Consider the following 22338-nt stretch of genomic DNA (forward strand, 5'->3'; position numbering starts at 1 on the left):
GATTGTGAATATTTCTCTCCCTCTCCAGGAAAATATTCGAAAACTTGTTCGAATAACCTGGAAGGTTTGTGAGTTCAAGTCGCCAAAAGAAAACTATGTCCGTAAAATCAGGCATAATTGAGAATGAAGATTCAATGTTAAGGAGGAAAAGGAGAATTACGCGCTCCTCCTTCTTAGAGGGTTCACCTCAGGAGCCTGGGGTTGCGATGAGTTGTCAGAAAGAATAGGAGCAGCATAAATATTGTATGTGTTTTGGAGATGTAATCTCTTCTTTAATAGCCTGGTAAATTCTAATTTTCCTTTTTGTCTGCAGAATTTGCAATAAAAGTACGTGTGCCACCACCCACTCACTCGAAGTATCTATTACGCAAATTAGCCGGAACAGCTTCCTAGCAGGAAGCTCATTGTAAAGAAATGTTGAAATATATGGATATAACATATATTAATATTGAAGTACACGAATACCCATCTTTAGAGGTACAATAGGGACTGGAGTTTGGTTACAGATTATCGACTTGAATAGGATAAAATTTCATTTTGTTTAATTTCAAAATATTGCAAAAAGTGCCATTTCCCCTTTTGATAAAGAATAAAAAAAATCACTGAATGTAGTAGCTTCTCGATCAGACTGTGTGTCAGCAAAACTTTTTTTTTAAGATCTAATTTAAAAAATCATATTGGGCTTACTTCGCAGGAGCTGAATCCATAATGATCGGGCGAACATCGGTCGCATTTTCCACCCTCTACATTTGGCTTACACCTGCATTCACCTGAGTAATGGTCACATTCTTCTGTACCACAAGCATCACACTCACAGGCTGCAAAGATATAAAGCGATTAGCATAACAAAATAAGACCTTTTGTTTTAGTATTTTCCCTGAAATAGTGAATATAAAATATCTATACACAATAAGAACTATACAGGCTGTCCCCAAAATTGCTTTATCAAATTAAGATCTCAAATTTAATTTTTGGTAAAGTCTATAAATATGCCTTGAAACTCAAAGGTCTTCTCAAACAACATCATCCAGAACGATTTGAGGAACTAGCACCTTCTTTCGCGTTTTTCTAGAAGGCACTTTTAAACGACAAGTTGGCTTTCTTACCTTTTTACCATTTTTTTACCATTTTTTTACAACTCTTATTCCATATTACCGTATAAAAAGGCTATATAATTATCATTAAGCATAAATCTATTATTGGTAAGTATAAAGTATTATTACAAGCAATATTTACGAACAATCAAATAGATAAATAGATAGATAGATAGATTTATTCACACGAAAGCCCAATTGGGCCATGGTGACATACACAAAACAAGCGAACAAAATACAGCAACAAACAAATAACTTCGAAGACCACACTGCCTTTCCATGACAAAAGTAAAACAGTTCAAAATAGGGATGATACCTTTTTATTGACAGTGAATAGATATAAAATTATTTAACTGGATATTTCGAACACATATACAGTGTTCGAAATATCCAGTTAAATAATTTTATATCTATTCACTGACAATAAAAAGGTATCATCCCTATTTTGAACTGTTTTACTTTTAGCAACAAACAAAGACTGAAAAGACGCTAAACTAATTATTTAAGAAAATTATCATGATACCTCATATCTACCCGGATGAACTTTCCTATATGAGAACGTAAGGATGCCCATAAAAAATAATTTGATCGGCTAAGTCAGCAATAAACATGTTAAATGAAACTGAGCGGGCGTAGAGCTCACTTATAAACTATAAGTACAAGAATACTTTATTTAAAAAATACTAAAAATAAGTATTTTCGTAAAATCATTATTAAAAAATTGTTTTTACTTAGTCAAACACCCAAGCTTTCAAAATTCAGGGGAAAAAAAATAGAGAGGAGCGGTAGCCCTTTTAAAAATGGACATCCAAAGTTTTTAGGTCTAAAGCTGGAGTAAATATAGGTTTAAAGCTGAAACAAATGGTGCCCTTTTCGGGTTGAAGACACTACCTTACCCAGCCCTTGAAACCCTCACCTGGGAATATAATCCAACACAATTTTAAAGTTCCTGGTCTATGGTTTGGTTTTTTATTATTCCCAAATGATCTTCAGACATAATATTTAGGTACTTTTTATTGTACATACGTACAGTTATAGATAGCAATAATATGATACAATCTTTTACTAGAACAAAGATATTAGAACAAAGAGAAAAAGCATTAAAAGATGTAATGCAAAGTCAAATATTCAAGGACACGTTAGTAGATACGCGTATTTTTAAATTTAGACTTAGGCACATCAAACAATCAAATTCTAAAAAAAAAAAAAAATCCCAGTCAAGGGTATATCCATGACTTTTTTCGCGGGGGGGGGGGGGAATTAAAAAACACATCACAAATTAGTTATCCATCTTTGTTACGTTTTTATGAGTCGGACAAAATTTCTGGAGGGGGGGGGGATTCAACCTGTTAGATACAGCCTTCGTCTCGATGTTTTTCTTGCTATAATAGAGAATGTATTTGCAAAAGAAAAAAGAAAAAAGAAAAACTTAATTTGACACCGGAAAAGCTTGTTTACTTGACAAAAACAAGGTAAACACCTTGTATTGTTTTTTTTTTCTACATATACATTGATATTACCTGTAAGAAGTGTAAAACAATGATTAAATGAGCATTTTATATAGCAAATAATTTATTATTCTCAGTAAATCAATGTAAACCACCATCTCATTCTTTGCTTTCTCGTTTTTGGAAAACATGCAACAATGATCATTAAGCCACTTCAGTACATGTATATTCCTTCCAAGCAGATGTGGTAAGAAGATAATGGAGCCATCGTATATCAAACATATTTAAAAGTAACACGAGTATAAAAACCACACTTTGAATTATTAAGCATAACCAATCCATCATATCATTTATATATGATAACCCAATCATAATATTATTTTAGATGCATTAGGTTTTCACTAGATAACCACAATTTTTTTATTATTATTTTTTGGAAACAGCCAAAAAAGTTAGATTTTTAGTTTTAATAATGGAAGGACTAATTATTTCTATTCGAAAATACTTACTTACTTAAGTTTAGTTACTTCGCGTTAGCTATCTTATTTACACAGTTGATCACGAAACAAAGTACAATCAAAAGAATAGCTTTGCTTATCGTTAGAGCCGTTCTTAACATCATTGAAAAATTTATCTTCTTCAGTTATGAAACTTCTGAAAAAGGCGCGCCATATAATGAAATTTTTTATATTATATTATATGTCAAGAATTACGGGGTCATATCGCCTAATTTTCCCAATGAAGATGCAACTTTTAATAGCCAAATATGCTTACATTGACAATCCTTCCTGTAGATAGCATCTCCATAATATCCTGGTTCGCATACAGAGCAGCCTTCGCCGTAACTATTGCCAAGGCATTTTAAGCATTCTCCAGTAACTGAATCACAAGAGTTGGGGTCGGAAGGGTCAATATTTCCTGAACAATTGCATGGTTTGCAAAAGTCACCTAAAACAAAAATTCAAAAAATTAATAAATCTGTTTAAGAAATGTGCATTGTAATTACTACTAAATTGGTGAGAATGCTCTTGTCCTAATCTTTTTAAAACCGTTTAATCAGATAAACAATTTTCCAGTTCGATTTCTGCTACTATTACTATTAGCTCACAGCAACAACAATCCATCCGACGCCAAAACAGCTGCATACACTCTTCGTCCATCTTAATCTATTGAGAACTTCACTCTTTATCCCCTCCCATGAACTTCCAATTTCGTTTAAATCCTTCTTTATAACCTCTCCCGCCCTATTAGGGGACGACCTGCTTTTTGTTTGGCACCAAATAGATAACCAAAAAGCACTATCTTTGGCAATCTGTCAAATTTCATCCATAAAACGTGGCCTAGTAATTCCTTAATTACAGCCCAAGAAAGTGGAATCAAGCCGCATTTTTCGTACAGTATCAGCAGGAAAAAACATGCTTTTGTGTAATTTCTGATGCGTTTTTTAAACAATGCTGGTAAATCAGGTTCCCCCTTCATGAAAAATTTCCTCCCCTCACGGGAAGCTCCTTCGTGAGAAGTTCCTTCCACGTAAAATACTCCCATACCCCCGAAAAATTTCCTCCAGGCAATTCCATCTTCACTGAAAAATATTATACGCAAACGATGAATAAATTTTGCAACTTTAATCCCTTTCCCCGGGGTCCGTGGGGGACCAGGGTCTGTGGGGGACAAAGGCATAGTTATTGAACCGTTCAACTATGCTGAACAAAATGGCTATCTCACAATTTTGATCAGAAGGCTTTGGGGAAAAAGGATCATGGCAGGAAGGCTAGCTGCCCTCCAATATTTTTGATCACTTCAAAAGAGCACTAGAACTTTTGATTTCCGACTAAACGAGCCCTCTCCCGATCTTCTTGGGTCATTTGTTCGATACGATCACCCCCGAGAAAAAAAAACAGCTAATAGCGCATCCGTGATCTTTCTTCCGGCAAAAAATAAAAATTCCAGATTTTGCAGATGGGAGCACATAAGCTCTACAGAAGGGTTCTCTAATACGCTGAATCTAATTGTGTGATTTTCATTAATACTACTTGATTTTTTGGGTGTGTTTCCTCCTTTTTGGAAAATCAAGCAAATTTCCTGAGGCTCGTAGCTTTTGATGGCTAGCACTAAAATTAACGAATCTTAAATATATGGAATAAAGAGGGATGAGGGCACAATGTCTTTTTTTTATTATTATTATTTTTAGTCCAGGGCACTTCGTATCAATGGAATTGTCACAAAAAAATTCGAAAAGAGCTCATTCGATTGGGAATTGAAAAGACTAGTGTCCTTTTTAATAGTCGTAAGCTTGGAAGATAACTACCCCTCATCTCCACACTCATCATTTCCTCAAACACATCCAATTAAAATTTTGAGATAGCCATTTTGTTCAACATAGCTGAAAAATCTGTAAATTATATATTTGAGGATGACAGCCACCCAGAACCCTCAGGGCAAGGGTTGTAAGTTATACCCCGGGGCTAAATAAGGTTTTTACAGAAAGGGTGGTCGTATAAACTTCGGAGGGAAATCATTGGACTGGTAATCAGAGGTTTTAGTGCCCTTTTCAAGATTCAGAGTGATCAGAGGGTGGACACCCCCCTTACCTCGTATTTCTCCGACATGCATCTAATGGAAATTTTGAGACGGTCATTTGTTGTCGTAAAAACTTTGAAAAAAGCTCAATCGATTGGAAATTGAAAGAGCCCTTTTTAATAGTCATGTGATTGGAAGAAAAAAGCCCCCCTCCAAGTCACTCTGGAAAGTGCTCATTTGATTGGAAATAAGATTTTCTAGCGCCATTTTAATGAGTTGAAGTGATCGAAGGACAGCCCCCCCCACGTCTTGTTTTCCACAAATGCATCCGACAGAAATTTGAGACAGTCTTTTAATCAAAAATAGTCCAAAGATCATATAAAAAGGTCTTTGCGGTTGACAGAATCCCCAAGAGTCTGGGGATAAGGGTTGTAAGTTATGCTCCAGTTGGCATTTAATATTTCTATGGTAGGACCGGTCGTGAACTTTAGAAGAATCTCCTTTTATTGGAAATGCATAGTTCTAGTTCCCATTTAAGAGTCAAACATGATGAAGAGCAGCTAGCCCCCCCCCCACCCCTGATATCCTCTTTTCCCGAAACATATTGGATTGAAATTGTGAGATCGCCATTTTGTTACTAATAGTCCAATGTATATATATAAAAATAAGTTGTCTGTGTGTGTGTGTGTCGAGTGACGTCATGTTTGTGTGTCGACTAACGTCATGTTTGTCAACTGACAAGATAAAAGACTGGGGCATCGGGACACAAATGACGACCGGGACACCGGGACATAGGGAATATAAATGGCGACCGGGACACTCAAAGAGAAAGCGACCGGACACAAGGAATGTTCGATTAGCAATCACCATCAACAAAGCACCGGGACACAAATGACGACCGGGACACGGGGAATATAAATGACGACCAGGACACTCAAAGAGAAATTACAGACCGGGACACCGGAACACAAATGACGACCGGGACAAAATGACGACCGGGACACAGGGAATACAAATGACGACCGCGACACTCAAAGAGAAATTACAGACTGGGACACCGGGACACAAATGACGACCGGGACACAGGGAAACAACAACAACGGGGACACCGGGGGGCACAGGGGGATATATAAATGACGACGGGGACACAGGGAATGCTCGATTAGCAATCACCATAAACAAAGCTCAAGGGCAATCATTAGAATAATGAGGTATAGATCTGAATACAGATTGTTTTACCCGTGGAAAATTATATGTTGCAAGTTCAAGAGTCGGTAAACCTGACAATCTATTTATATGCACAGACAATGGGACAGCCAAGAATGTTGTATATTCGCAAGTTTTACGTAGTTAAATATATATATATATATATAGATATATATATATATATATATATATATATATATATATATATATATATATATATATATATATATATATATTTACAGGTGGGACACAGGGACACAATAGGGAATATAAATGACGACCGGGACACTCAAAGAGAAAGCGACCGGGACACAAGGAATGTTCGATTAGCAATCAGGGACACAGGGAAACAACAACAACGGGGACGCCGGGGGGCAGAGGGGGATATATAAATGACGATGGGGACACAGGGAATGCTCGATTAGCAATCACCATCAACAAAGCTCAAGGGCAATCATTAGAATAATAAGGTATAGATCTGAATACAGATTGTTTTTCCCCTGGACAATTATATGTTGCATGTTCAAGAGTCGGTGAACCTGACAATCTATTTATATGCACAGACAATGGGATAGCCAAGAATGTTGTATATTCGCAAGTTTTACGTAGTTAAAAATATATTTATATCTATCTATATTCACAGGTGGTACACAGGGACACAACTACAATGGCGCGTAACCAATATGGCGCGTAACGACTTAGGCGCGCGAGGGGGCTTTGGGGGGGGCGCGAAGCGCCCTCGCCAACTAGGTGTTGGGGTGGCGCGAAGCGCCACCCCAATAGCTAGTAATCATATAAAAATGTCTTTAGGGTGGACACAATCCCCCAGAGTCAAAGAGTAAGAGTTGTAAGTTATGCCTGGGGCATATAAGGTTTTAATGGAACGGGTGGTCGTATAAACTTTGGATAGGATGGAGCTCATTTGATTGGAAGTCAGAAGTTTTAGTGCCCTTTTTAAGAGTAAAAATGAATGAAGGGCAATCAGACCCCACAAACATATCAGTCCCCCAAAAATATTCGATAGAAATTTTAAGAGAGCTATTTTGTTCAGCATTGTTGAAAGGCCCAGTAATTATGTCTTTGAGGATGTTAACCTCTCTACAGTCCTCAGGACAATGGCTGTAAGTTAGGAAAACCGTTCATTGTTTACGCAGAGTAAATGTTATTAAGAAAGGAATGCATGTTTGAACTTTACTATCCAAGAAGCAAAGAGCATTCGGGTTAGCCTTTCAGAGAATATCGAGGGGAATGTTGAACTAAATACAAATACTTTCTATGTATAAGGATTGTCAAAAGATGTAAAACAGAAATAATTGAGTATATTAATTTGAGAAAATTCAGGAAATGCTAAAGGATACGATGAAAAAGGCAATACTTGCATGCTACCAATACTTCTGCAACTGCCACCGCGACTACTAACATACTACTCCATTTGCAGTATAGAGGGGAAATTCGAACTAAATAAAAAGGCGCTATGCGCATGCAACTGTCAAACTAGCGTATCTCAAGAGTTTATTTGGGTATTAAGTTGGAAATTTCAGTCGATGCTTAAAGGGGAAGATCATCCAACCAAAAGGAAATGTGTGCACACTACACTTACTGCTACATTTACTACTGCTACTACTACTACTTCTTTTGCTACAACTTGTAAGGCTTAGAGTATTGGGGTGAAAATTTCAAGAAGTATATGAAAATACAGGTTATCATATGGACATATTAGCAATATCATAACAATGAATAATTGTATTAAGTTGGAACTAACAAAACTGGATGAGAGGGATGTTCTACTGAACAAAAGTCAATATGTTGAAGTCAATATGTTAAAGTCAATACTGCAGGGTTCGGCAGCAACGATGCTCCCAAAAAATGTGATTTTAGTTATTTCACGACTAAAAAAAAGCGACAAAAAGTGACTACCAAGAGCATAGGTATATGAACTACACAAGTCCCAGTTACTGCCTTAAGATCATCATCGCCCTCTAAAGGCCCATGAGGTTACGAAAAAGAAGACTGGAAGTTTTATCGTCGATTAATTTATTTGCTCATAAAAGAAGAGAATTTTCAACTTCGATTAACGTACAAGGAGCAGAAACCCTTAGTAAAGCAGGACTTTTGAATGTTTACGAACAGGAATAAACCATACGATTGGCGTCCATGAGTAAGTGTAACAAATCACTGATTGAATTACACTTAACATAGTTAGCGTCATCTCTTCTTAGGCTTTTTCGAAAAGCGACCGATCAGTTCTGATTTCTTCTTCAAAACGAGTACTTTCACAGATTCAGCATTATTTGACCTTACCCATTCTTCGGAACGAGCTTTTAGCGCTGCTTTCAAGACACTTTGAGCCAAACCAATGTTCCAATAAGTCCTTCTCTCCTACTGCTTTCTTCATTCTTTGTTCTGTTTAGCCATCTCATTTTTTACTCTAGCTCTGCTATTTTCTGCTTCCTCTGGACCAGGTCCTGGACTGCCAATTCAGCATCTTTTTTTATCGGCTTCAAGCTTTTCTTTTTCCAATTCATCCTGTTTTCATCCAATAAGGTATAGTTCATAGCTAGGTCTAGCTGATATGGCCAAACACAGCAGCTTCTTGGTGATCGGCACAAGCTCGGGTTTGGTCACATAGTTGCGCAGAGCATCAGCAACAAAAGCTTTAGCGTTTAGGGCCCGCTCATTTGTATGGGCTTGCATGCTAGTGGTCAACTGAGCCGTACAAGAAAGTGCTCACTCCACGTCTGCGATTCCATGGCAGAGCGAAAGAGCTGCTCAATCTACTCAAATCTTTTGTCAATAGATATCGATTCATGTGGGTGGTGACACAGGGTCCGACTGTAATAATAACCATTCTTCCTGAACTTTTTCTATGTTCGTCTCAAAAGAAAGTTCTCTTGCGACGTAGAGAACATCACTGCAACCCATCATTGGGAATTTGGCTCTGGAAGGCTAAAGCGGCTAAGATTAAAAAACAACCGTCACAACGAATTTTGCCAACAAACACTGTACAGCAGCTATGACGTGCTTCCGAACTCCTTGAAAAAAGTTTCCAATCTTTCTGAGTCACTTTCGAAGAATCAAGAGCTACCAGGGTCCAGTCAATACACAAAGGTTGTTCTAGATACACTTCTGCATCTCTGTCTACGCTTTCAAACCCCACGTACAATCTGCCCGAGAAGAACTATGCATAAGCGACGCAACTAAAAATTCAACACATGAATCAACGGCTCTTGTCGTTTGAACACTCCAGTGAATATGGTGAAGATATTGCAGCACTCAGAACAAAATCCATTTCAGCTTTCACTGTTGGTTTTCTTAGCCACCTGACAATTTTCAGATACTTCGGACGTGAAGTAAAGTACTTTAAGCTCTTTTTCTTTGGCACAAATTTAAGAAAATATTCAATCAGAGCAGGCCATTGCTCGATTAAGCGGTTTGTAGTTTCTTCAATTGTATGCCACCTATTGGGGATGTGCTTTACAAACTTATGTCCTTAAGTTCTTAACTTTTGGCTAACACTGGCTAAAATCATCACAACGATCAGACCATCTACTAAAAAAAATGGTAAACAGCAATTATCATATCAGCACATTCTTCCCTGAGTTCCAGTAGTCCTTTATGGAACGCATTATTCACTGCGTGGACGTTACTGGTACCGATATTTAAAAGACCTTTTGAATGTCGCTTTTTTTCCCATGCCGATAATTGACCAAATTTTCTTATTGAAAGCTGGACCATCACTCGCAAGCAAGTGACTCAACAGTCTCTCAAGTGGAAGTCCTTCATCTCCTATACACTGGAGGAGCTTCTTGCTCAGATCCTCACTAGTAGAATGTACTAGATAATATGTTTTAAGATGCAGAGTTTTTGCCAAGTTTTTGCCCCTTCGACCAGTACCAGACCCATATTTGGAGCTCTTTAACCCCAGTATTGTTTGTGGTCTCATCATATTCCAGTACAAAGTCAGACATCTGGATGTCTTCAACCAAAATGTCCATAAAATATGAATAAATTGCTTCTGTCAACAATTTCGTCATTTTTTTAGCTTTTAACGTGAAGCCTTCCGGGACAGCAACCGAGAACATAGTTCGAAAGACGTCGGCACCGCCATCACACGAATATGCAGCAAAACAACTGCCTAGGATCTTCAAGACCCAAGTTATTTCTGAATTTGAAGACCGTATCTCTCTCGCAGAACATTTCAAGCTTTTTCTCAGGTAAAGCATTTCCAGCTTGTGACTTGTTTGCAGCTGAAGTTAATCCAGCGAGTCTAAGTTGACATGGGTTTAGTACTGCATACGCGTTAATCGTCGTGTTACTTTTTGACGGCATGTTGAAGAAGAACTTGAAACCTTTTTTGGCAGCTGAGTGTCTTTTTACAGACTTTGCAGTAAAATGTCACTTTGCTAATAGAAATATATGTTTCTTCTTAATTTTTTTCTTGTCGACTCAAAGTCACAGTTTTTTCCCAAAAAATATAGAAACGATTTCCTTTTTACTCTAGTTGGGCTAGTATAATTACTAACACACCAGGACAATTTTGAAAATGGGCTTTTAATACTTTCATGGAAAAATTTGTCTCACCCTTCAAAATTTCGATTAGCATCGGTCTTATTGCTTCTTTAGTAAAAATATACGGGAGACACCTAAGAAGTAAAGTTTTGTTAATCCTAATGAAATATGCCAAAATATGGTGAAAATATAATACTTCAGTTTATATAATAGTATAATTTGGGCTATATATTTGTACGTTTGGGGGATGTGGGGGTGAAGTAACCTAACCTGACTTAGCCTGACCTTACTCCCACCCCTATGTGCAAATATATAGCCCAAGCAATCTATAACCCTTTATTTGTCTTTGTGGCTATGAAACTGGTTTTCATGGATCGGACATTATCCTTATTATCCTCAGCAAGTTTTCCTAAACATACTTTCATTCCCAAACCTATTCTAGGGGCTGCTTGGGTCATGTTAGATCTAAAGGTTTAGTTTTGGAACCTTTCAACTATGCTAAACAAAATTACTATCTCAAACCTTTGATCGAACAATTTTTTTTAGGAAAAGGGAGGTGTGAGGGGGGCTAGTAGCAGTCCGATCTTTTTGGTCAAGTAAAAGATACAACAGAAATTTTAATTTTGGTTCAAATGAGCCCTCTCCCGATGTTCTAGGACCGTTGGTTCGATACGATTGTCCCTGAAAAAAAACACACATCGGCGATTTTTCTTCTGGCAAATAATATAAGATTCAACACTTTTGCAGATAAGGACTTGAAACTTCTACGGTAGGGTTCTCTGATACGCCAATTCTAATGGTTTGATCTTAATTAAAATTCTTTAACTTTAATGGGTGTTTCCTCCTTCTTTTGAACCCAGACAAATTTTTCGCAGTTCCTTAGCCTTTTATGGGTAAAATGGAGCTTAATGAATCCTATACCTTTGGAATCAACATAATAAGCCGATGATATACCTATTGATATCAAAATTCCGTTTCTAGAGTTTCGGTTACTATTGAGCCGTTTCGTATCATTCTTACAGTTCGTGTCACAAACTGTTTCATATATTAGCACATAAATCCAAAAACGTAAAAAATAGGACGTTAATTGCGCAAATTAGGTGTTTCAATTACAAATAAGAGAATTGGACAATTATTGGAGTTTTCGATTAGATATTAGAAGTAAAGATTAAAACCATAAGAAAATTCCCAGAGTATATACCCCCCTTACTCCCAACCGACGTCAATTATCAAATTACATTTGATTTAATATATCTAGTTATATTACAAATCCTATTATAAAAAGCATTAAGTCCCATTTTCTTTTTCAATGATTTCTTTTTTCATTTAGAAAATCAACTTAAACATACTGCAGCATTCTTATTTTTCACTGACCCCATTTCTGTTCTATGTGCAGATGTAGAGGATGTATTCATATCCACCATTCATTCCACTTTCAAAGGTTTTAACAGAAGAAAGTCTAATCTAGAATTGACAGATTAAAGAGGAAAAACCATAAATATGAAGACAAAAATTCAACCTGGGCAAACGTTGTGAAATAGGAAGCATAGACATTTTTTGGCAATTTTGCGATTAACTAGGTTTACCTATTATCTTGATGATAACGCTTTGGGGCCTATATTTTGTATGGACATATGGTAGGAAATCGGAAATTTCAAAGGCGGTATATTTGCATAAATGCTAATCTGGAACATGTTAGAAACTGTAGTGAATCACTATTTTGCGTTTTTTATTAACTTCTTGTATGATTTACACGATTAAATTATGAATCTACGCACTAAAAAAAAAAACACTATCATGAAAAATCATTAGATTTAGGAAAAAACACTAGTCTTAGAACAAAAATCACTATAAATCACTAGCTAGAAGAAAATTACTAGGCAATATAAAAAAAAACTAGAAATAGTGATAAATCACTAGAGGCGGCCACCCTGGTTGATGGAAATAAGCTGAAACTTTTGGCGTGCGTTGAAAGGGATGTGGAAGAAACCAAAGGTGCTATGCGCATGCTGCTACAACTACTGTTACTCCGCAAACTAAGGGTATTAAGATGCAGCTTTCAAGGAATATTTATAAGGATTTTGAACTAAATTAAAACAAACTATGAGGGTGTGGACTTTCAAAAACGAGACAAAGCAATATCTGAAGAACAATTTATATTATTTAGTTAGACCTTTACGGTATGTTGTGGGGGGATTTTGAACTAGTCAAAAGGCACAATATGTATACTTTTAATACTACCGCTACAGTTACTGTAACTATTAACGCTATGAGTATTAAGGTGGAATTTTTAGGGATCGTTTAGGAGGATTTTCATTTAAACAAAAAGAACTATATGCATACATATTTTCGAATGAGCATAAAAGCAATGTCATTGTTAGCACCACTCTATAATTGCTAGAAATATCAATAAAACTTTTAAAGGAGCTAATGCTCTTTTTAAGAGTAAAGAGATTGGAGGTCAAAATTTTGAGAAAGCCATTTTGTTCAGCATAGTAGAACGGTCCAGCAACTATGTTTTTAGGGACATTGGGCAGGTCAACCCCCCACAATTGTGCAATTGGGCCATTATGCCTTAAAGCTAAATGTTGCTTTAACCTAAATCAAAAGGTATTGTATTTTTGGTTGCCAATAAGCCACCTCAGCGGTATATCGAGAACGACTGGGGGGTATTAAGTTGAAACTTTTGGGGCTACTACAATTATTACTTATGTTTTTACAATTTGAATACATAAAAAGAATGTAAGTGTATCCAGGTTGTCAAAGAACATAGATAGAATATTTGGGAATGATATTGAGTTTTGTTTTTCAGGTTTTTTACGTAATTAAATTAAAAAAATAATGTTTGTGTCAGGATTAAAAATTCCACAAAAAGTTTCTCCACCATCAAATTAGCAGCCCAAACTACGGATTCTTATAGAAAAAACTGAAAAGATATAAAGTGTTGTTTTTTTCCTATGAAAAAGACTATCGCAATAAAAAACGAACAAATATTAACTTAAGAAATTTTTCCCATAAAACAAGTTTTTCAAAGAAAACTAAAGAGCTCCATTAAGCCAAAAATGAGCAGAAATAAAGTCAAATAATATTCCAAGAGAAAAACTACCACAAATCACTATTAATAAATACATGAAACTCAAAACGAACAGAAATTACAATAAATAGCCGAGTCAAACTCAAAACGAGTAAAAACTAACAAGTGTAGGGCCGATGAAAGTAAAACAGTTCAAAATAGGGATGATACCTTTTTATTGACAGTGAAATATAAAATTATTTAACTGGATATTTCGAACACATATACTGCTGATGACTGCTGATTTTACTGCTGATGATGAACACTGTATATGTGTTCGAAATATCCAGTTAAATAATTTTATATTTCACTGTCAATAAAAAGGTATCATCCCTATTTTGAACTGTTTTACTTTCGTCATGGAAAGGCAGTGTGGTCTTCGAAGTTATCTATGTGTAGGGCCGATAACCCCCATGCCTTCTCAAGATCAGAAAATAATTTGCACTTTACTGAAAACAAAATACATTTTAAATGCTTTCACTTTTGTACTTTCATAGAAAAAAAATAACCAAAACTTTAAGGGATAAATATCAGTATATGTCATTTAAACTGACAATACACGGTCATGGTCTGTCTGTCGGTCCCGGTTTTGCTACTTTAGGCACTTCCAGGTAAGCTAGGACGATGAAATTTGGCAAGAGTATCAGGGACCGGACCAGATTAAATTAGGAATAGTCGTTTTCCCGATTTGACCATCTGGGGGGAGAAGGGGCCGGTTAATTCGCAAAAAAATAGAAAAAATGAAGTATTTTTAACTTATGGGCGGGTGATTGGATCTTCATGAAATTTGATGTTTGGAATGATATTGTGTCTCAGAGCTCTTATTTTAAATCCTGACCGGATCTGATGACATTGGGGGGAGTTGGAGGGGGGAAACCTAAAGTCCCGGTTTTGCTACTTTAAGCACTTCCAGGTAAGCTAGGACGATGAAATTTGGCAATCGTATCAGGGAACGGACCAGATTAAATTAGAAATAGTCGTTTTCCCGATTTGACCATCTGGGGGGGGGGCGGTTAATTCGTAAAGATTAGAAAAAATGGAGTATTTTTAACTTATAAGCGGGTGATTGGATCTTAATGAAATTTGATGTTTGGAATGATATTGTGTCTCAGAGCTCTTATTTTAAATCCCGACCGGATCTGATTACATTGGGGGAAGTTGGAGGGGGGGGAGAACCTAAAATCTTGGAAAACACTTAGAGTGGAGGGATCGAGATGAAACTTGATGGGAAAAATAAGCGCAAGTCCAGATACATGATTGACATAATCGGAACTGATTCGCTCTCTTTGGGGTAGTTGGGGGCGGGGGAGTAATTCTTAAAATTTAGAAAAAATGAGGTATTTTCAACTTACGAACGGGTGATCGGATCTCAATGAAATTTGATGTTTAGAAGGATATCGTGTCTTAGAGCTCTTATTTTAAATCCCGACCGGATCTGCTGACGGGGGCGGGGAGTTAGGAGGGGGAAACCTAAAACTTGGAAAACACTTAGAGTGGAGGGATCGGGATGAAACATGGTGGGAAAAATAAACACATGTTCTAGATAGATGATTGACATAAACGGAACGGATCCACTCTCTTTGGGGTAGTTGGGGGGGGTATTTCTGAAAAATTAAAAAAATGAGGTATTTTTAACTTACGAACGGGTGATCGGATCTCAATGAAATTTGATATGCAGAAGGATATCGTGGCTCAGAGTTCTTATTTTAAACCCAACCGGATCTGGTGACATTGGGGGGAGTTTGGGGTGGGGAAACCTAAAATGATGGAAAACGCTTAGATTGGAGGAATTGGGATGAAACTTGGTTGGAAAAATAAGCAGAAGTCTTGCATACGTGATTTACATAATTGGAACGGATCCGCTCAATTGGGGGAGGGGGGGTAATTCTGAAAAAAAGAAAAAATTACGTATTTTTAACTTGCGAAGGAGTGATCGCATCTTCATGAAACTTCATATTTAGAAGGACCTCGTAACTCAAATCTCTTATTTTAAATCTCAACCGGATCAAGCGTAATTGGAGGAGGGCAGTTGGGGGACCGGAAATCTTAGAAAATACTTAAAGCGGTGAGATCAGGATGAAACTGGATGGGAAGAATAGAAACCTGTCTAAGATACGTGACTGACATAACTGGACCGGATCTGCTCTCTTTTGTGGAATTGGGGGGGGGGGGGTAATTTTGAAAATTGAGGTATTTGTAACTTAAGAAAGGGTGACCAGATCTTAATGAAATTTGATATTTAGAAGGATCTTGTGCTTTAAAGTTGTAATTTCATATTCCGACCAGATCCTGTGACATTCGGGGGAGTTGGAGGGAGAAACCGGAATTCTTGGAAAACATGAAAATTGGGGTATTTTTATCTTACGAATAGATGATCGGATCGTAATGAAATTTTATTTTTAGAAGGAATTCATATCTCAGAGCTCTTATTTCAAATCCCGACCAGATCTTTTGACATTGGGGGGAGTTGGAGGGGAAAATCTTGGAAAAACACTTGGAGTGGAGGAATCGGGATGAAGCTTGGTGGATAGAATAAACAAATGTCCTTGATACGTGATTGACAGAATCGTACTGGATTCGCTCTCTTTGGGGAGTTGGTGGGAGGGGTTCAGTGATTTGGCGAATTCGGTGCTTCTGGACGTGCTAGGGCGATGAAAATTGGTAGGCGTGTCAGGGAGCTGCACAATTTGACTTGATAAAGTCGTTTTCCCAGATTCGACCATCTGGGGGGCAAAAGGGAGAGGAAAAATTAAAAAAAATAGGGATTTATAACATACGAGTGGGTGATCGGATCTTAATGAATTTTGATATTTAGAAGGACTTTGTGACTCAGAGCTCTTATTTTAAATCTTGACCGGCATTAAGCCTCTTATTTTTCTTTTTAAATCAATCTATTGATTCATAGAATTTTGTTAGAGCTCATACCATATGATCTCTTGGCTCTTAGCTCTTCTCGCCTCGTCACAAGTGCCATATGAGGTCTTAGCTCTTGTTTTATTTAGTAAAGCGCTAATTTTGTTTGAAATTTGATAGGGTACGGTAATTGCACAAAAATAGATATGTCCCATACACTTCGGGCACCGAGAGCCCACCAGTGAGCCTCTGCCACTAGAAGGCCGTGGAACCAAGTCTACATCCTTAATTGTATGATTTATTTTTTATTTGTGTGTATGTATTGTGAATTACTTTTGAAATTAACCGACCAGTTTCTTTGCTAAATAGTAGCCAAACTTTTCTTTGTTTTCGCAAGAAGGAAAATTTACTATTGAAGACTTAGGGCTAGCCCACACCCCCTTTACTTTTTACCGTTCGAGGTTCGGTATGCATTATATAATAAGTCCTGGAAATAAGTTTTCAGACAGCTTAAACAAGTTTAGGCTTTTATTTTTACAAATTTTCCGGGAGAAGGCCCCCAAAAACTCCCCTTTCCCCTGAATGGTATCCTAAGCTCTCCAGATGTGTACCCCTTCTTACCCCCCCCTCAAATAGAATGCTGAAATTACACTTATGCTCAGAACCATATTCAGACCACAATCGCTGCCGTGGTTTCCAATGTTCTAATGAAACATAGAAAGATTATCATTTTTTTTCTTAAAAAAAAAGTTTAAATTTCAAAGACCAACCTGCGTTATGGCTATTTTACTTTTTATATCTCTGCTGCATCCACCATCTTCAGTATTAATACTACCCAGATAAGCCATGCCCTCGATCGATTTTCACGTTATCTATCACCTCTGGACGCTAATTTATGTGAATTTATTATTGATCGAGAAAATGTTTAGGAACGCTCTTTTGTCTCGCTAAAAAGAGCACTAGTAGTGACAATGGTTGGAGTGATACGAAAAAGCCTTATAAGCTATCACAACTAACTTACCCGCAACCATTGGCTGGCCAAAGTATCCTGGTGAACATGTTTCGCAATAAGGTCCAGTATATTCTGGCTTACAAAAACAATCGATATTGAGCCCATTGCTTGAAACGGAGCAGCTCGATGCAAAACTGAAATAGAACAACTAAAAATATACTGAGTAGTTGAAACATTGAAAATACAAAGAAAATTCAGGGTCAGGGGGGGTGGTGCTGTGTTTGAATCCCCCAAAATTTGTTTGCCCAACTCGTATTGTGAGTAAAAATGCATATAAACAAATTTTGATCCGTTTTCAAAAGTTTTTGTACCCCTCCCACTCCCCACACACACACGAATACCCTCTCCCTTCAAAGCAAAATTGTGGATACATCCTGGATGCAATTTCATAATTTATTCAAAGAAATCTCGCACCAAAGCAATCTACGCCATCAACGTAAAACGAAGACATAATTAGCATGTAAAATCTATCTGTCATGCACAATTTTAAAACAAACAAAATTTTTTGAACATTCTAGACCTGAAAAATTGTACACCCGCATTTGACATTACCGGGTACATACTTAAGAATTACGTACATAGTACGTAATACATACATAGGGTATGCAACGGTGCTGCCTAATAGCACGATCAATGAGGAAGTCAGGCCACCGCCACATCGCACCTTGTATCTGTAGTAAATATACATAGAGTACAGAAAAAAAAATCCCTTAAATAGACTGTCAACTTCCCCCAAACGAGTTAGATTATTGCGCAACGTCTAACATCCGTTGCAAATATAAAATATTATAACTTATATTATGCCTGCTCCAAAAATAATGCTAAAAATATGGGTATTTGTAAAAAAAATGTTTTCCTTCTAAGAAGCGTATATAAGTAAAGAGCGATGTGGGCACAATGCATTATTATTTTATTATTTTTTTTAGACCAGGGCACTTCGTATCGAAGGATTTGTCGTAGAGACTTCGAAAAGGGCTCATTCGATTAAAAATTGATTGCGCTTGTACCCTTTTAATATTCAAAAGTGGTTAGAGGGCAACTAACCCCCCTCCCCCACCCTCCCTTTCCCAGAACACATCCATTCAAAATTTTGAGACAGCCATTTCATTCAATGTAGTTTAAAGGTCCAGGGATTTTGTCTTTGAGGATGACACACACACACACAGAGAGAGAGAGAGAGAGAGAGAGAGAGAGAGAGAGAGGAGAGAGAGAGAGGAGAGAGAGAGAGAGAGAGAGAGAGAGAGAGAGAGAGAGAGAGAGAGAGAGAGAGAGAGAGAGAGAGAGAGAGAGAGAGAGAGAGAGAGAGAGCCCTCATGGCAAAGGTTGTAAATTATGCCCTGACGGCATAATTTATAAAAAACAAATCGGTCTATGTTGCTAGTAATTTTCTTTTTTCTTCTTTTTTGCTATAGATTTTGTCGCTGTTACTGCTTATCAATTACTTTCTATTATAATAAAAGCTTAGCTAAAATTTATATCTATAATTTGAATTGACTAAACTTCTAAATTTCTCAGTTTTTATACTAATTTTATGTTCTCAATTTTTCACTTTGAAACCAGTGATTGGCTGTCACATTTTTATTGATATAAAAACTTAACGAGGGTCAGCTTGGCAGAACAGACTGGGCTGCAAATTCAGATATAAAGGCCGGCCTTGTGTATTTCGACCACAATGGTGTATACTACGGGTTTATATACCTACCCGAATGCATTTCGTCAGACATTAAGAATCAAATATGTATTAATCGTAGGGTACAAAAAAAAAATAAAGACATGTACGGCGAAAATTATTCATTGCTATGTATTTATTCCACGAATATAATACAATTTCGCAATAAAAAAAGGCAAGTGTGGGAAACTTCGCGGGACACGATTTAGCTATTCTTCTAATTGTTTCACAAAGAAAAACATTGACGGTTTAGTTTGTCTCCCGTATTTAATGACCTGATTACCACAGGAATGAAATTACCATTTTCTTTTGCAAAAAGGCCATTCCACCTCAAGTACTGGGAAAAGACTTGAAAATATCGCACAATTCAGTTGAAATTCCAAGGATAAATACTTGGATCGGATTCGGATATTTAAAATGATAGGTTCACTTACAAAAGCAATGATTCTCGTCAGCAATGTTATTTGTAGAGAGCCAGGGGACATTACGACTAAGGCTCAAAACTAAGGTTCGAAAACAAAACTAAGTCCCGAAAATGGATAAAAAAAGCTGCTTGTGTTACCTTCCAATAAGCGAACACCTAGACATTCCCTCATAATAAAAATCTCAAAATTGCGTCTCCAGGAGGCCAATCAGTGGATGTGGGGGGATGGGGACTAATGGATAAGTGTAGAAACTCGTATTTTACAAATGAATATCCTAATAATGCAAAATACTTTGTCTTTTTCCATTTTAGTAGTTCAATTTAATTTTCATGGGCAACGTTCTTCCGCTGACTATAGTGAAGAGCCACGGGCCTCCCAAGCATCATTTTTTTACTATGTACCCGACAACTTCGTACTAAAGAGGTAGTCATACAAGCTTCGCGGGAGGAGGAAGGGCTCTTTAGATTGAAATTAAGGGTCGAAAGCGATATTAAGTTGATCAGCCCCTCTCGTGTGCCTTTTTGCAACTCGCCTCCCCCGGTAACCCCCACAACCTGAGATCGAAATTTCAAGATAGCAATTTTTTCAGAATTTACGAAAGCTCTAAAAGATATGGCTTATGGGGTGCCATGACTACCCAATCATTAGGGAAGGGCTGGTCATGGGAGGGAAAGGGAGGGTTTTAAGGGGCCTGAGGACCCAATTGCAGAATAAAAAATTGATTCCCCTGATATTCAAGCCAGCAAATGAGCTAAAAATATTTTTTTAGTTAGCACAAAGGCCCCAAAATTCTGAAACTCAAAATGGCCCAGCAAACTTTTTTTGATTAGCTTGAAACTTAAATAATCTTTGCCTGGCCTAATGGGACAAAATTTTTTTGAGGGATGAGGGTGTTAATGGGCCGGGAAACAGAATAAAAACTATCTATCAAAACTTACAGCTGTCACTGAGCAAAGGAGAACAAATCAAACAGTTCATGGTAACGAACTGTAGTAAGAACCGACCCGGATCAATAGTAAACAAAACTCTAAAAAAATGTAATTCTGATATCAATATATGCAACAAACGAATCGAATTTTTATACTGATTTTAAACATATAAGTTTCATCAGGTTTAGTTTGTTACCCATTAAAAGTTAAGAGCCTGAGAAAATTTGGCTTATTTTCAAAAAAGGGGGAACACCCCTAAAAGTCATAGAATGTTAATGAAAATCACACCATCAGATTCAGCGTATAAGAGAACTCTACTGTAGACGTTTCAAGCTCCTACCAGCAAAAATATGGAAATTTTGAATTTTTTTTGTCAGAAAAAGATCACGTATGCGTGTTTATTTGTTTTTTTTTCCCAGGGGTGATCGTCTCGACCCAGTCGTCCCAGAATGTCACAAGAGGCTCATTTTAACAAAAATTTAAAGTTCTAGTGCCCTTTTTAAGTGAGCGAAAAATTGGAGGGCACCAGGTCCCCTCCCACGTTTATTTTTTCCCAAAGTTACCGGATTAAAATTTTGTGATAGCCATTTTGTCCAGCTTAGTCAACAATCTAATAGATATGTCTATGAGGACTACTTAATGCCCAGCATCTCTGGGGGAAGGGCTGCAAGCTATGAACTTTGCCTATTGTTTAGATGTAGTATATGAGAGGGTTCCTCCCTTCCTCAATACCTCACTCTTTACACTAAAGTATTTTTTAGTAATTTCAAAAGAGCTATTTATTCTAATTAAACGACCTTTGTGATTCAGGGGTCATTCTTAAAGAATTAGAACAAAATTCGAACTTCAGTGTAAAGAGCAAAGTATAGATGACGGGGCAAACGCAGTCAAATACGTAATAAATATATACAAATATAGAAGTTCGTTACGTAAGTTAATTTGTAAGTTATGTATATTTATTACTAATAAAAAACGTTCGTAAACAAGAACTAAGAGCTCAGTGGCGCTAGTGACGAGGTCGGAAAAGCCAAGAGCCAAGAGCTCATATGGCATGAGCACTAGCAAAATTCTAATAATCAATAGATTGATTTAAAAAGAAAATCAGAGGCTTAATGCCGGTGGGGATTTAAAATAAGAGCTCTGAGACACGAGGTCCTTCTAAATATCAAAATTCATTCCGATCACCCACTCGTAAGTTAAAAATAACTCAATTTTTCTAATTTTTCCTCTCCCTTTAGCCACCCAGATGGTCGAATCGGGGAAAACGACTTTATCACGTCAATTTGTACCGGTCCTTGACATACTTACCAATTGTCATCGTCCTAGCACGTCCAGAAGCACCAAACTCGAAAAAGCACTGGATCCCCCTAACTCCCCCAAAGAGAGCGGATCAGTTCCAATTGTGTCAATCACGTATCTAGAACTTGTGCTTATTCTTCCCATCAAGTTTCATCCCAATCTCTCCACTCTAAGCGTTTTCCGAGATTTCGGTTTCCAAGATTTCTGTTTCCCCCCTCTAGCCCCCTATGTCCCCGGATCTGAATCAAATTGAAAATGGTGCATCTAAGATATAAAATCTTTCTATATATTAAGTTTCATT

At 37.1% G+C, this 22338-nt stretch overlaps 1 protein-coding gene across 1 annotated transcript in view; it reads right to left on the reverse strand.

Annotated features, from left to right (window-relative positions):
* The window catches only part of LOC136028191 (laminin subunit alpha-like), a 231253-nt gene that overhangs the window by 88959 nt on the left and 119956 nt on the right, over positions 1 to 22338 (reverse strand). Inside the window, exons 24-26 of the mRNA XM_065705897.1 lie at positions 17725 to 17849; positions 3317 to 3490; positions 688 to 818 (exon numbers count right to left, since the gene is read on the reverse strand). Of these exons, the coding sequence (XP_065561969.1) occupies positions 688 to 818; positions 3317 to 3490; positions 17725 to 17849 (430 nt within the window). The remainder of the gene's footprint in view (positions 1 to 687; positions 819 to 3316; positions 3491 to 17724; positions 17850 to 22338) is intronic.

The sequence above is a fragment of the Artemia franciscana genome, chromosome 6 (assembly GCF_032884065.1).
Source record: "Artemia franciscana chromosome 6, ASM3288406v1, whole genome shotgun sequence".
In the NCBI taxonomy this organism is placed as follows: domain Eukaryota; kingdom Metazoa; phylum Arthropoda; class Branchiopoda; order Anostraca; family Artemiidae; genus Artemia; species Artemia franciscana.